General features: G+C 39.4%; 1 protein-coding gene across 1 annotated transcript in view; it reads right to left on the minus strand.

Moving 5' to 3' along the window:
• The window catches only part of NYAP2 (neuronal tyrosine-phosphorylated phosphoinositide-3-kinase adaptor 2), a 250,748-nt gene extending 237,637 nt beyond the window's left edge, over positions 1-13,111 (minus strand). The window contains exon 1 of the mRNA XM_047082987.1: positions 12,891-13,111. Within this exon, the coding sequence (XP_046938943.1) occupies positions 12,891-13,111 (221 nt within the window). The remainder of the gene's footprint in view (positions 1-12,890) is intronic.
• Positions 13,112-17,406: the final 4,295 nt, after the last annotated feature.

Below are 17,406 nucleotides of genomic sequence, written 5' to 3' on the forward strand. Positions count from 1 at the left end.
TTGATTTACAAATGTTTCAAAACCTACTATGCACAAGGGACAGTTTCTCTGCTCTTAGAAGCCAATTTAATAATTAAAACTAAAACTACCAATTAGTGCAACCTTTGGAATCTATTCGTATGCCCAAATTCTTCCAGCACTCATGTAACTTTAACGATTTTAGAAGAAACAACAAAAATGTGTGCACATCAAGAAGATGAAACAGAATGATCAAGTAAGAAATTCACATTAGAGGGGGGGATACACGTGCCGTGTACAAATGCTCAAAGCAAACAGCCCTGTTTCTTTCCCTGTGTTGGTTTCCACCCTAAATGGAGGCAGCACCTTTTTGGAGGTGGCGCCATTTGTCATTTTTAAGGTAACCACAATATGGGATGGAGATAAAGGTGATAATGATGACAGTAAAAGCAGTAATAGTGGTAATAGTACAAATTCTACCAATGATAGCGGTTACCAATTCTAAGCGGCAGCGATGTGTTCTCTATTCCACCGGTTGCTTCCTGTATGTTGTTCTCTTTATTTCTGTTAACGATGCAACAGAATGAATATTGTTACTTCTAATTACCAAATGAGTCAACTTAACTTTAAAGATTAAAGGACTTTTTGGAGCACTTGGGTGGCTCTGTCAGTTAGGTGTCCGACTTCGGCTCAGGTCGTGATCTCCTGGTTTATGAGTTCGAGCCCCGCGTCGGACTCTGTGCTGACAAGTCAGAACCTGGAGCCTGCTTCGGATTCTGTCTCCCTCTCTCTCAGCCCCTCCCCCACTCGCACTCTGTCTGTCTCTCTCCCATTCTCTCTCTCTCTCAAAAATACATAAAACTTTTAAAAAAATAATCAAGAGAAGTTTTAATGGGTCTCGCTAAAGCTAGAAAACAAGTTACTCATCTCACCTTTGTCTAGGTGCTAGGATTTTCCCACTACTTGATTGTGTTTCCTTACACCCACGCACACTGTTAGTCCAAATCTTCTGTTTACAATGGGTTAATCATCTACTGGTTTATTGTCATACCTAAGAACAGAAAAGGTGCCCAATGCCCATCAATTAACAATCTGATTATCTACGTCTCCATCATTGTAAAAAGGTCGGAAATGAACATGACCAGCACTAATAACTGAATCAACCCATCGTCGAAGCATTTTTTTTTCTTTTCAGAAATGTCAGGTTTTTGGCGGGTCTACGCCTACCTGCCTTTTATCTCACGTCTCAGATTACAGGACCAGGCTTTTATTTCTGCCCTAAACTGGAGGGGTGTGAGAACATGGATCATGTAGCTCTCAGAATCAAGATTACTAACTCCACTAACTCTGCACAATGGAGAGACCTCCAGGCAATTGTTCATTCGCTGTGATTAACCTACAAAGCTCGCTCTCCTCTGAATAAACACTTAAAAAAAAAAATCTGTCCTCAGACTTAAATGTGCATGTGTCTGTGTAACTTTGAGAGTTTTATAAAAGTACTTCAAATTTCTCTAAAATGATTCAGTCTCCCGCCTACAAACGATCAAAACTGAGACATCAATTCTTACCAAAATTAACTGTTGGAGGAGCGTGGGTGGCTCAGTAGGTTAAGAGTCCAACTCTTGGTTTCTGCACAGGTCATGATCTCACGGTCTGTGGGATTGAGCCCCATGTCAGGCTCTGTGCTAGGATTCTCTCTCTCCCTCTCTCTCTCTCCCCCTCCCCTGCGCATATGCTCTCAGCTGGCTCTCTCTCTCTCAAAATACATAAACATTTCCAAAAACAAAAACAAAAAAACAAAAAACCCCACAAACATCAACAAATCATTGGAAGGCTAATAAACATATCAAACTTCGTATATTCAAAATCTTTCTCACCAAAACCCTCTGCCTGCTGTCCTTCCATCCTAGTTAATGAAAATGCCAGGATTTTACCTTGGTCTCAACTCCATATTGAATCTGTCACCAACTTCTATCAACTCTACCTTCAAAAATGTATCTCGACTTCCCCCACGCCTCCCCCTGTCCGCGGACTCAGGTCCACACCAGCATTTTCCCTCCTCACAATTGTTTTTATAGCCTCCCAACTGATGTTGGCGCTTCTAGCCCTGCTTCTCCACAGAGCAGGCGGCACGACCTTCCATTTAATCATAGCAGTCAGATGTGGCATATTCTGCGTCTCAAAACTCTACGATTTCCCATCTCATCTCATCTGAGTCAAAGCCAAAGTCCCGACAGTGTCCTGTCATGATCCAACCCCATTCCTCATTTGCCCCATTCTGGTCACACTGACCTCTGGTAGGTTCCTCAAACGTACCAGGCAGGCGCCCACCTAGGATAGCTTCTCTGGAGGTTTCTTAATCCCAAAAACGTGTCACCCTGGAGATCGGTGCAGCTTTTTCCGCTCAAATGTGACATGCTCAGTGAGCTTTCCCTGACCGATCTATGTAAGATTGCCTTCTCCCCATACCTCTGAGCTCCGATGCTCTGATTTAGTTTTCTTCATACAACTCATCCCATTTTAACTTACTCTATACTTTACTTGTTTATTGTCTGTCTCCCTCATCCCACTCCCCCGAGATTGTAAATCCCACAAAGGCAAACAGTTTTACTATTTTGTTTGCTGCTTTATCCCAAGCCCCTAGAACAGCCCCTGCGGTGAAATAGATGTTCACTAAATGCTCACTGAAACATTTCATAGAGAAACAAAATAGCGAGGAAACACACATAAACATCAGCCTAATAGGATATTAAAACGTCTCCTTAGTAACGTTCTTCATTGCTGAACAACTTCATTTCTTATTCAAACATCAGGTTAGGCTGAGTGGTATACTTAGCCTTGAATCAAAGACTAAAATGCATTTTGCTAATTAAAATAATGGAGTTTAAATGCTGGTCTTTTTATTTTTAAAGCATCTTCCTTGTATAACTTACTGAAAGTGCTTTCCTAAAAAAAGAAAAAAGTTTGTATCTTTTTTTTCCTCTGCTTCCTGGAAAGCTAGTAATATTCACATTGTAGTATGGACATGAATATTGTCATGCATCTCCAAATATGAGTGTTATTGAAAACACTTTTTAACTAGTGGCATGTGGCTTGAGCAAAGATTCATCTTGGGAGGGGGCTTGATTTTCCTTCCATCAATTCATGATTAAACTTAATTTCAAGGTGATCTATAAATTTATAATGATGACGTTTCTTTCAGGCTAAGTCCACGTTGGACAGAGCCTTGGAGCTATTTTATTAGCATGTGCAATCTCTAGCAGTTTCATTTGCTACATTAGACAGGTTCTCTATGCCATATTGCATTTTTAGTAGCTAAAAAATCCTCTGACTCATAATTCCTTTCCCTTATCTGGGTTTTTGAACATTTTACAAAGGCCATGTTTAGTTAAAGATTGAGAATATCCTCCGAGAGCCTGAAGAGTATAAAAAACAGCCCTGGGCTGAAAGCTGTTGCCTAATTAATCTATAACCATCTCTAAATATTTAACACTACTTCTAAAAGAAAAATTACCTTACGTTTTCCAATGGGTTTCTTTTCAATCACTCAGGATGCCATAATTTTGGAGGTTTGGGAGGTCTACTCTTTGCTGCAATTTCCTCAGCATTAGAAGAGCTTAATCCTCATGCTGACCGACTGGTCCGGATGGGGTTATATTCTGAAAGCCCCTCCTCTTGCCAACATCTGTGTATTTATTTCAGATATGGAACAGACACTGAGATCTCTAAAAGGTAAAGTCAGTGCTTGGTCCAGAATATAATGAAAGTCGAAATAACCACAAGTAAAAATAGCTCCCAAGAAGGTATGTGAGAAAGAGAAGGAAGTTTATCTTAAATGAGCCATAAAGGGCCCCCTCTCCATATGGCTTCTAATCTGTCTTGGCAGGTGACTGGAGAAAAACCTAAAATCACCCTTATTACCAATATCGATGCAGTGTATATTGTAAATAGATGAATGCTAGCGTTTGCCTTAATCATCTCAGGACTGTGGTGACCCTTCCTGACAATGGAAGACACCACTTTGACTTGCAAAATGAGTAGGCACAATGGCCAGAATGGACCAATGTGATGTCCTTAGGCTAAGCAGGGAAAGCTAATATTCATGAGCATGAGTGGTGTCCCTGGATATATGCTCATTAATATTAACTTCCCCCCCAGCACTGAGAAAAAAAAAATGGAACACTTTCAATAAATCAATTTATTTAGGATCAGCCCTTGTAGATTTGGCTTCTGGCTCAATAAAAAGCAATCAGTGAGGGAAGGACAAGGTGAATTATTGAATTCTGTCTTCTAATTGTATGAGTCTCCGAATAGAAACTTCCCCATACATTTGGCGTCGTAACCAAAATGACTTCCAGACCTGGATATCTTGTTTATCTTCGGAAAAAGAGAAAAGAAAAGCTGGCTGCATAATTTTAACCTAAAAACAAGCAAAGCAGCTTGAGGTCCCCTGAAATGATTAATACAAAAGTGATTGGAATTAATCACAAACACAAGAGGAAGCTGAAATTAGAGAGAGGGTTATTAAGACACTGTCTGCCTGTTTAATCTCACCCCCTTATCAACACATTAACCTTGTTTTCTCTGCCTGAGCACTGAGTCCTACAGCAAAATTAGGTCAGAAATTCACATCAGATCAGATCAGCTGATTCATTCCAGCAAAACCCTGACATGCTGCAGATTTGAGTTTCATTCTAGATAGGATTTTGGCTGAGGGCTTTTTGAGTTTGCTTCCTAGGCTCCAAGCATAGCAGCTTTAGCTAATTGTAGACTATTTCTCTACCAGCTATAGAGGATTTCTAAAGATTTTAAGACTAGCTGTGGAGTATTTTTGAAAGGTGACACAGTTATGTTTCCGAAGCCTGGTTCATTTCACTGTCCTCACTCACCTGAGCAAAGGTGTTTCCACATCTGTTTTGATACACAAATAGGGCATTTCATTTTTCTACATGCCCCCAATTAAAGCAAACCCAACGAGATTCTCTATTCGTGACCAAAGTGGGTATTCATGAGGCACTGGATGGATAGATCGCTGGCTAAAATGCACGTCAGTAAATGCTCTCTCTTTCCATAAAGTCTTCAGCCACAAATCATGAGTATGATTTCGGAGAAGCCGTAACTATCTAAAGAGGATTTATGTAGCTGTTAACATTCCTCTCTTAAGAGTTCTCTGTGTAATTGTGTCTTTGGGTCATTATTTAAAATATTTACCAATTCAAAACTTTGGTATTAGAACAATTTGCTTTTTAGGGAACAATGTTTTTGAAAAAGAAAAGCCAATCTTTTCTTCATTTTTATTTTTACTTTTTTTCCCCTCTATGGTCTAAAGGATCTTTAGCTGTTCTTTGTTTCTCTCTGGCTCACAGAAATACTGAAACCTTCAAATATAAATAGCTTCCAAGTATACATACTAATGTAGAATTGCATGTATTTTTTTAAGGAGCCATAAGTAATCTAATTCCATTTCTGACTGTCACTTTTAAAGAGGAAATATAACCTCATATAGATCCCTTGAGGGCATCCACAGGGAACAGAGATGTTCCTAATCAGCCTAAGTAGTCCTTTGTGACAGAACCACTTTCCTCTAGTTGAGAGCTGTCTTCCAGACTTGCAATGTTTGGGAGAATTTCACTAATGTAACATTTGTTTCATTAGGAAAAAAAAAAATCCAACCCCTTCCTATAGTAGAAAACATACTCAGAAAAACATGTAGTGGTAACATTTTTTTTTAACTGAAGGGATATTTCCGATATTGTTTTCAAAAGACTGCGGCTAATAGTCAAATGAGACAGTGTAGGGACAAGTTCCATAATCCAGAAGGACAAATTCACTTAAAAGGAAGCTTCAAATCTCAATGTACTTTTGGTACACCAGATACTTATTTTGACTGTCCCTCCTCCTCAATGGATAGCCTTACCTGATGTCCGAAACAAGGTGTTACTTATACACAGCGAACCTCTAAAACAGGTCTTATGTTCACAGGTGCACACAGGTACAGCCTCACAAGTCGTCTGTGGCCACATTCTGTTCTTGGTCAGTTGCCTCCTTTTTTTTATTTTTTATTTTTTTAATGTTTATGTATTTTTGAGAGGGAGAGAGAGAGTGAGCGCAAGTGGGGGGTGGGGCAGAAAGAGGGGGAGACACAGAATCCGAAGCAGGCTCCAGGCTCTGAGCTGGCACCACAGAGCCCATGAGGCTCGAACTCACGGACTGTGAGATCATGACCTGAGCCGAAGTTGGACGCTTAACCGACTGAGCCACCCAGGCGCCCCTAAGTTGCTTCCTTCTTAATGTCTGTATCCTGTGCTGCATCAGTGGTCCAACATAACTTCATCCCTGTCTCTTAAACATCCCTTTTCGCCCCCACCTATGACAAACTGGAGTTTTATAACCCACCTCAAGTGAGCTCACTCGTCTGAAGCTATAGGTTTTGAGTGTTTGTTTCCTTCCAGGCTTTTTAATAAAAAGTAAGTCTCATTTAACAGTGCCTGAACAAAACCATTAGGATTTAAAATAGCAGAAATGATGAGCCACTGAAATCATTTTTTTTCATTCTCCATGCACTTTTCTCCTTTAAGTCATTCTCTCCCTTTCTTTCTCATCAAATGTTATTCGGGGCTGTTAAAGGAAGCACTGAAAATATCACTTTTTATTTATTTAGAAGTTTTCACCCAAAAGCCTTGACAGTAAAAACCCATGTGAGAAATGGCAGTGAAGGTACAAGAAAGTTAGTAGTGACAAGGGGCTCAAGTTAGTTTAAAAATATGGAATTGGGGGGGCACCTGGATGTCTCAGTCGGTTAAGCATCTGACTCGTGATTTCAGCTCAGGTCATGATCTCAGAGTTTGTGAGATCGAGCCCTGCATCGGGCTCTGTGCTGACACTGCAGAACCTGCCTGGGATTCTCTCTCTTCCTCTCTCTCTCTGCCCCTCCCCTGTTCATATTCACATACTCTCTCTCTTTCAAAATGAATAAATAAAACTAAAAATATATATATGGCATTGGGCTCAGAGAGCCTAAATGATGTGCAACACTGAGAAAGGGGTGAGGAGATTCTTTTTCTAAGAGCTCAGTGTTTTAAGCCTCCCAGCTTCAACACAAAAGGCATTTCGGCACATATGTGATCCAGAAGGTCAATCATATGAAATCCTATTTCCATTTTTTAAGCAATCCTTGGCAGTCTGCACATTTCTGAAATTGCAACTGGCATATTTCACAGAGAATTATCATCAATGCCTTTTCAAGGTCAAACATGCCCCATCTTTAGATTTTCAGCCTTTCGATCTCATGTATTAAACCATTGCATATATTTAAGAAGGCATTCAGCAGACATGTTAAAGAATTTTAATTGATTAAACTGTGTTCATTAATGTCATGTAGAATTTTCTTTACAGTTGGGCTAAATTACATGTTAAAAATATTAAAATGTGTGTTAAAGATAGATGTGAGTATTCTGCCTCCGTTGCCAACGCTGAAACCCCAGCATGTTTGTGTGACCAGAATCTTGCCACGGAGTTTTCAAAAATATGAAACATGTATTTTCTATTAAGAAAGTTGAAGTAATTCCAAAAATGTATTATAAGAAGAAAATAAAAGATTATTATATTTTAAATTGTCAGAATCTCAGAGCACCTGGGTGGCTCAGGGGTTGAGTGTTGGACTTCGGTTCAGGTCATCATCTCACGGTTTGTGAATTCAAGCCCCACATCAGGTCCTCCACTGACAGCTCGGAACCTGGAGCCTTCTTCCGGTTCTGTGTCTCCCTCTCTCTCTGCCCCCTCCCCGCTTGTGCTCTCTCTCAAAACTAAATAAACCTTAAAAAAATTGTTTAAATAAAAAAAAATTGTCAGGATTTCAAAATACTGGTCGCTATATAAGCAAAATCAAGTTGCATTTGGATATTATAATGGATACTGAGATGGGCTAACGTTAGATACCCACAGCGAACCCTGGCACAGTCACATGGAGGCCTTTGGTCTCCTCCTTTTGTCCAGCCACCGTGTGTTTGACTGCTTTGACATTTCTCTCTCAGACCCCATCCCCCAACAACATCCAGAGACTTCTGTGTCCCCCTGTTGTACATGGGCCATGCTTTGGGAAAAGAAAGACACCAAAAGTCTCAGTGATTTAAGAGGCTTTGCTAGTGTTTTGTTCTTCCCAAAGATATTCATACTTTAAATCAGGATCCCAGAACCTCTTCAAATCGTACCACGCGAACAGCTGTGGAAATTGTGGAAGTAACACAATGGTGTTGGGATAGGATGAGCCGGGTCCAGGGCCTTGTGTTGCAGAATTAGTCATTCATTCAGGCTCATTCAGCCATCTGTACCCTGGGCCATGAGCAGTCTGTGCTTTTTCCCAAGATGACTTACATCCCAACCCTTCCCACCTACTCAAGGACATAATCACAGTCATTTTTCCTTCCTGTGTCTAAGCCATTAACATTTCCCTTTCTATTGTAATCGCTCATATCAGCATTTTAAATAAGCTAGTTTTCTCTCTTCTTAAAGGAAAAGAAAAAGAAACACGAAGTACCATAGACCCCCACCTCCCACTACAGTTACTCACTGTATTTGGTAATTTCTTTAGCCTCAAAACCCTCAAAAGAGTTCTCTATATTCTGCTTTTGTTCCATTCTTCCTATCTCTCATGAGGTTTTGTCCCCAGCCCTTCACCAAAACTGTTCTTGTCAACAACACCAGTGTGGTAAGGGGCTTCAATTCTCAGGTTTCAACATAGTTGATCCATCAGTAAAATCTCCTCCTTCTCCTTCTCCTTCTCTTGCTGCTTCTTCTTCTTCTTCTTCTTCTTCTTCTTCTTCTTCTTCAAGTAGGCCCTATGCCCAGCACAGAGCCCAATACAGGGCTTCAGCTCATCACTCTGAGATCAAGACCTGAGCTGATTTCAAGAGTCAAATGTTTAACCAACTGAGCCACCCAGGCACCCAAAAGTCTCTCTTCTTTGACCACTTCTGTCACTTCACTCCAAGGCATCACCCTCCTACATGGTTCTCCCCCTCTCTCACGGCTGTTCTTCCTGGATTCATCTACTGTCCCTACCATGGAGGCAGACAGGCATACCAGGGAACAGTCCTGGGTGCTTCTCCCATCTCTCTCTATTCTTATTTTTATTTAAAAAAATTTTAAGTTTATTTATTTATCTTGATAGAGAAGGAGAGAGAGAGAGCAGGGGAGGGGCTCAAAGAGGGAGAGAGAGAGAGAGAGAGAAAGAGAGAGAGAGAGAATCCCAAGCAGGCTCCACGCTGTCAACGCAGAGCCCAATATGGGGCTCAGACCCATGAACTGTGAGATCATGACCTGAGCTGAAACCAAGAGTTGGACGCTCAACCAACTGAGCCACCCAGGCACCCCTCCCTCTCTAATTTTAGATTCTAGGTATACTCAACCAGGCTCATGCTTTCAACTCTATAGACTATGAGGACCCTCATATTTGTGTCTTTAGCTTTGATCTTACCATAAATCCTGGATCAACTGCCTATCCAGCATTCTCCACTTGGACATCCAAAAAGGCTCACAAAACTGGGTCACCAAAGATGATCTTTTATTCCTCTAACAGTTAACTCAAACTTCTTCTCTAGTCTTTGCCATTTCGTTAAATGAAAACATCATTTTTCTCATGTTTCAGGCAAAAGACAAAGAAAAACACACACACAAGCACACGTGCACACACAAAACAATAGCAAAACAAATGGAAAGCCATCTTCGGTGTTTTTTCTCTTACTCAACTACTACATCACAGCAATTAGAAAATTTTGATGGTGCCATAATTTGATAATTTTATGCCACCGTTAAATTTAAAAAAGTTTTTTTAACGTTTATTCATTGTTGAGAGACAGAGACAGAGCGCAAGCAGGAGAGGGGCAGAGAGAGAAGGAGACACAGAATCTGAAGCAGGCTCCAGGCTCTGAGCTGTCAGTACACAGCCTGACATGGGGCTCGAACTCACAAACTGTGAGATCATGACCAGAGCTGAAGTCGGACGCTTAACTGACTGAGCCACCCAGGCGCCCCTATTTATATACCCTTATATGTTTAGTGCTGTCTCCTATTCACGCTTTCCTCAGAATGTAGCTTCCTTATAATCAGAAACTTTGTTCTGTTCATTGCCATCTCATCAAAGTCTTGAACATTGCCTGACAATTAGTAAAATTTCAACACATATTTCTCCAATCAACTAATACATTTAGCAGTAAAGGTTTATTGAACAATGCATTTACATTAGATCCTGTTGTAAGACCTGTATAGAAAAATAGAATGATTCTTCTCGTGAAACTTACATTGTAGCTTGGACATCAGCAACCGTGTTGCATATTGCATTCATTTTTGCCCTTTGCCTTCTATCACCTTGACCACAGGTGTGAGATGCCCTGAATCAGTGTTATTCCTTATGACAAGGAATATGCCTTATTTCAGGGGGTGGTCAGAATTCAACTTGAACATAAGCCCGTTTTGTTAGCGCCTGTATGTTTGTTTACCTCCAGTTGGCCATTCTCATGCCTACAAAGTTGGTTTATTCTCCCACTCTATCTGCCCACATCTAGGGAGAAATTCTAAATGGAGTGATATCCAAAATCCCACCTCATTGGGTCAAACTGACAAATCACAAATCTTTGTAATTCTCCTGTGAATAACACCAACTAAACACAACATGATTGATAACTTACTCCTGTTCTTTGCTCTATTCGCAAACAGAGCTAGGCTAAAGTTTTATCTTATGCTGAGAGCATTATGTGGAAATAAAGGTGTCCAGATCATTGGGGACTTTTTTTTTTCAATTCAATGTATGATCTAAACTCTCTATACTTATGTGCTTTCTAACTTGATACTAGAAAATATTGACTTATTAATCTAGCAGAGACCAACTCAAATTGCAAATAACTGAATTTCCTCAGCCTCACTTATTATGCAATGACAGAATTTTGCTATGTTGCCACCTACCAAAACCCTGTTCCCATCCCTTTGACTTCAGAGTTCTCTGGAGTCGTTGGTTACGTCTCTTTGAACACTTACCAGTAAGCTACTTAAAAATTAAACATCTTCTGTCCTAATATCTTTAGCTAGAACTCTTCTAAAGGTTGTTGATGAAACACAGATACAGTGATAAGCACACTTCAGTACCGTAAAATCTAATGAAACTATTCTGCAAATAATTCTATTTATATGGTTATAAAAAGGAATGAACAATTGAGTTTTAATATCAAGATCAGGAAACTTTTCATTTTAGAGGTGAAATTGTTTTAGAAGTCTAGTGGGCCACCCTTTTTTGTTATGAATTTTAGAAAGCTCATTCTCATAAGAGTAAAATGCTCACAAACATGCAGAAATCCATCAGAAGTAATTCCCAGGAGAAAAAAATTGTCCTATATAAAGGGCATTTAATATATCATAGAAGGAAATCTGTGATACCAACTAAAATGGGTAGAAATAAAAAATAACATAGTCCCCAACAAGTATTGACTTAAATATATGCAACTGTGGCAATATTTATCAAGTATGTCATTTTGCAAACATTTATATACATGGTGGTAGCATAGATGTCCATTTTCAAAATGGAAAGATTACATTCTTTCAAAATAATCCTCCATAACATTTATTGTTTTTTCTTTCCAGTTCTCTCTCTCTCTCTCTCTCTCAAACCTCTTGCATAAAAGTATTTGCCACTAAATGATTAGAGTAGAACATCCTTACCTAGCTTCATAAATAGTTCATCTCTTTTTTTTAATGTTTACTTATTTTTGAAGGAAAGAGAAACAGAGAGTGAGTGGGGAAGGGGCAGAGAGAGAGGGAGAGACAGAATCTGAAGAAGGCTCCAGGCTCCGAGGTGTTAGCACAGAGCCTGACACGAGGCTCAAACTCACGAACCATGAGACCATGACCCGAGCTGAAGTCGGACTCAACCAACTGAGCCACCCAGGTGCCCCCATAAATAGTTCATCTTAAAATAATAATTTCTTTTCCCTAATGTGATAACATTCACAGAGAGTTTAAGTACAAGTATTAATACCAGATTAGATGAAACATCCACCAACTATTAAAATAGCTTAACTATTATTTTTTAGTATCCAGCTAATTGACATGGATTATTTTTCTAAATTCTGAATCTTTGTACTTAGTAAATAGAACTTATTGAAGAAAGAAGACTCTGTATAACACAATATGCCTCTACCTGCACCCCGGTACACACACACACACGCACACACACACACACACACATATGCTGGAAACACTATAACATTCTTTGGGAAATCAAAGAATGTGTATCCTACTTTGGGTTTCTGCCCCAGGACATTTAGCCTCAATGTGGAAGCCATAATCTGGCACTTATTTGCTTGTAGGGGGTAGATTTTGCAACATAAAAGTCATTTTATATCAACGAACCTGGGGCACCTGGCAATCATCATAAAACTCTGCACTGAGAGCACATAGTGAGGGTTCCTCCTGCCTTCAGAGGCTCATATAATTCTAATTATTGATAAGTCTTTTTATAATCTAAGAAGATGAACTATTATAAGGTATTAAACATAAACAAAGACCATTAAAGGTGGAGATTTTCATCAAACATTGACTATGAAGTGTTTAAGTGTTTCCCTTGGGCTTTTATCAAGGGTTGTTTAGTATGAATTTTTTTTTAAAAGAAAACTGAATTCTTTCCCTATCCCAGCTATACCTCCACATGCACAACACAAAAGTAAATAACTTTTGTTAGCTACAGTGAAAGAACTGAGAGCCGGATGAATTGTGTTTATGTTATAGTTGAGGTGTTAATTTCACTTGTTCTCATCAAGTCTAACTTGGGTAAACCCCTTCTTGACAACATCACAGCCTTGACCAGGTGACAACATCACAGACAGGTGAGAATTCATGGATCTCCTTGTGTATGCAAGACTCAGAATACTTGTATTTATATTTACCGTTTTATTGCTTCTTCTTGTCTTCGGCGTTTTTCGTTCTTCTCCTTCAAGTAGGCCAGGTTGGTTTCATTTCTCAAGCGGTCATTCTCTCGAGCAATGTCTGATGCATTCTGAATAACCAAGCCATCGTAGGCCTTCATCCCCATGTCCTCGATATATTGGAGAAATGTGTCCAAAGGGTCTACCTCGGGATTAGAACTCATCATCTTGGAGGGGATCATGTAAAAAGGAACACTTCCTGTAGGATAAGAACACATTTTACCTTTATCAAAGGTGAGGAGAAAAAGCAAAGTGCTGTTTGGTCACCCTAATATCTTCTCAGCCCCAGATTCCAAAGATTATGGTAGAATCTATTCGGAGACAGCGTCTCATTAGAAACTACGAACCACCAAGACTATTAGAAGTAAATATTCAATGAATGTTGCCTGAGTAGCAAACATTCCCTGAAACAAAATTAGAACATCAAAGGCCAAATCTCTCGCACTTAAAGGTAACGGGAAGGTACAAATACAGGGTGCCAAGTTCAATGTTTGGTTTATGTATTTATTTATTTTTTTTTTAATTTTTTTTTTCAACGTTTACTTATTTTTGGGACAGAGAGAGACAGAGCATGAACGGGGGAGGAGCAGAGAGAGAGGGAGACACAGAATCGGAAACAGGCTCCAGGCTCTGAGCCATCAGCCCAGAGCCCGACGCGGGGCTCGAACTCACGGACCGCGAGATCGTGACCTGGCTGAAGTCGGACGCTTAACCGACTGCGCCACCCAGGCGCCCCTGGTTTATGTATTTAAAGTCACGATTTTGTTTTTCAAAAATGTGTTCTTATATCATTAAGATCTATCAGATCCAAGCTTCATTTCTATCTAATTGCTACAAAGACTTATAGATTTCAAATAAGATGATAACATTATTTGGAAAAGACTTTCTTATTGTGTGTGTTCTCCTTCTAGTTTTAAATTAAGATCTACGAATCTATACTATTTGTGCATAACATAACAGTAAACAAGGAAATACACATTTCTAATATAATTTATTTTGGAAATAAACCCTTTTTGACCCATCATTACTTTCCAAAATGGTGCTTCCTGATGGCTAGCTGCTAGAACTCAAATACTGTAGGTCAACAGGACCATATCCATCCTTACCAATCTGGTAACTCAAATAGTGACAACTATAATTATCATTGCTACGTCAAGGTTTAAAAACGCAAACCATAGAGTGGATTACTGTAAAACCAAGATCCAATTAAAACAACAACAAAACACAGGACTTTCAACAGATCAATATATACCGTCCACCTCCAAAATGATGGAAGTAATAGCTTCTACCTCTTGCTGATGTAACGATTTAGAGAGGTGATGTTATAAAGAATTTAACATAAAGTTTAACAATAATAGGCATACAGTCATGTTAGCTAATATCTTCATAATAAAAGTACAGGTGAAAGATTGCCAATGTCATATGTGGGTATGTGTATGGACAGGTGATAGATAACCACCAGGCTATGAAAATCAGGATGCTTTGAAGCAGATGTATTCCAATGAATTATAGAAATCAATGAAGCCAGGGGATAGAGCAATGGTGCTCTAATCAATCAAAAATAGAACTGAAGTTTAATTAATTGCATGCAAGATAAGTATTTTAGCCTTCTAGCTTAATAAGGCTTACTGTCCTCAATTGCATATTCACCATTGTATAGGAAACTGGTATCATTGCATCAAATTGAAAAAGCAAAAGCAAAATCAATTAATAAGAAAAAACTTTGGCCATTTAAAATTATAAATGACGTTTACATCTTTTCTTTAAAAGCCCCAGGAAGATATGTTTTTTTAAATCTCAGCCAAACTATCTAATGTAGAAATCCTAGGCTTTCACCGTTGCCCTTATGAATCATATTCATTTTGAGTTTTTTACAAGTATAATCATGTTCCATACCTGGATGGTAGCTATGGAAACTTTACTTCTTATCAGAGTTTATTAGCGTTTCAGCTGCCAGTCAATTCTTCTGTTATTTGACTCCTACTCTGAATTTAAAGATTTATTCTCCAGCCAGTAAGAGGTTGTTGGAACTAGGGGATATGAGTTATTTGTTGACTCATGATTTTGTTGTTGTTGTTGTTGTTGTTGTTGTTACGTGGAGTTTTATTACATTTGGTTTGGTTTTGAGCCATAATGGGTTGGCACATAAAATGGTCTTTTAATTTCAACTGTCTAGCATAATTGAATTGTATTGTACTATAAGTCCATGAGCTTAGATGCTCAAGGGGTAGACATGCATAAGAATAAGAAATTACTGCTACCAATGATTGCAATTTTCAGGAAAAAATACAGGAATAGGATTCTCAGAAAGCTGAAGAATTACCATTATTGGGAACTCACTTCTCCCAAGGACTTCAACACTAGGTGTGCCTGGATAAAAAAAAAAGCTCTGTCTAACTTTATGGCAATTAATGCTACCATAGTTAAGCAGGCCAAGTCAGGACAAGGATTCCAGAGACAACGCCTCAGGGTGGAAGAACCCTCCCACTTTGCCCTTGAGCAAAACTTTATATGCCTCCCTGTGAAAAGCATTACGCCGCCCCCAATTTTTGTTTCTTCCCTTAAATTTTCCTCCCATCCAAAGGACACCAGAGATTCTCCATACAGTTTATATATTCCAGATATGAACCAGGTTAATTGGGTACTTCTGAAACTTAATTATCTCTTAATGTGGTCTTTCAAATTGACTGGAGTTGAAATTATGTTTGTTCCGAGACAACATTAAATAACAATGCCATCAAGTATGTATACTAGGGAAAGTTGTGCTATAAGTAGTAAGAGTATAACCTGAAAAGTTAAGATGAAAATTTGAAGGATAAAAACCATTAAATCTAGTAAAGTTTCTGGACAATGATAATTGGATGCATGAAATCATGCTTGTCATCTAGTTCTAGGGAGGGATTTGATTCTACGCTCGTTCATGTCTTCAAGTATTTCTTGAGTACCTGTTATGAATGAGGCACTGATAAAGGCAAACCTGTGTCCTTCTAAACATTCACACTGCAGGGTAAGAGGACGATTAATTTAAAAATTGCAACACGGTGTCAGTGGGACAAGCACAGGTGGTAGCTTTCACGAGTTTGTCATGGTGTGTGGTCACCAGTTTTGAGGATGAACACAGAACATTATCCAATAACAATAACTAGGCTTCAAAAATAACCATAAAAAATGGACGTGGACCCCACCAATGTCTAAGCATCACACTCTCCTGCTCTCTTGTCCACATGTAAAAGGCAGATTGTAATGTGGGGTAGGGGCAGAGGGCGGTTAGGCAGTCCTGAAGAGTGTAACTGAGGACTTGGGCAGTATGGCCTGAAATCACAATGCAAGCACCCCTAGGTCTCTGACTTTATGCCATTTAATGAAGCTTTAGCTTTCTCTAAGCTTTAGTTTCCATGTGGTTAAAATGGTGGTTGGAATATACTTAACTCCCTTATGTTGCTGTAAGCGTTCAGTTAGAAAGCACATGTGAGCGTTCAGGAAATGTGAGCAAAATTATTAGTCACTAACATGACTACTTACATCCTTTTCCTAATTCTTAATTGTGGCCAAGATGGTGTTCAGTAATAACTCCTCAATAAACACATGTTTACTTTGAAACATACACGAATAGAATGTTTAATGCAGTTCACGTTCTTAGTCACAGGTGTGCAAAGGGAGGCATGGAAGGCTTTCATAGACTCGCTTCCTAACCAAGGGCATGCAGACAGACCATTTATCCATTCCGCCCCAGTTCCTACCACGAGAAGATAAGGGCTTTGTCACAGAGGAACCATGAAGCTCAAACACTTGGGCTCCACCCTTCCAAGCCGGTGTTTCTCAGCCAGCTGAAGTCTGAATGCAGAGACTCATTCATTCACTCCTCCTTAAACAAATGTGAGGCCTCTCTAGAGAAAAGTGAACTGTACGTGAAGTGCCTGTCTCACTACAACTGCTACCATTTCTATGTAGTGAGAACCCAGTCAGGTATGGTCATAAATCTGTTTGTCTTTCAGAAATGTGTAGTTATGGCTAAGATAGATGTTGAACAAGGCATGGTCCATGCCACTAAACACTTGGCTTCATTTTGGCTGCTGGATATTAAATCAAGTTTATCTCTGGCCCTTTAACAACAATCCTGTGTACAAGTAGTTCATAAAGGCTTGTCGTGAGCACTTAATTCTTCATGTTGGCGTCTTAGGAACACAATAGTTAAGAAGCAAAAGGGCCCCTCTCCTTTAGATAGCGCCTTTAGCTCCATTGCAATATGCAAGAGACTCTTATTAGATCTCAAACGATTGCATGGTATATTTGTGACAACAAAGTGAGTGAGTTTGAAGGGCTCTTCTGCATTTCTCCAGTCATCCCTTGCCTTTGGATCAGTGTGTGTTTGCGGCCATTTTTGCTTGCAACAAATTAGACATTTTAGCTCCCCCTAGAGCATTGGTTGAAAGTTGACATTCTTGGTCTGCAAGGTAGATGGGTTTTATCAGGAATG

Source organism: Lynx rufus, unplaced genomic scaffold, assembly GCF_022079265.1.
Source record: "Lynx rufus isolate CCGP_SWC_20201006 ecotype Redwood Valley unplaced genomic scaffold, mLynRuf1.p SCAF_2, whole genome shotgun sequence".
Taxonomy (NCBI): domain Eukaryota; kingdom Metazoa; phylum Chordata; class Mammalia; order Carnivora; family Felidae; genus Lynx; species Lynx rufus.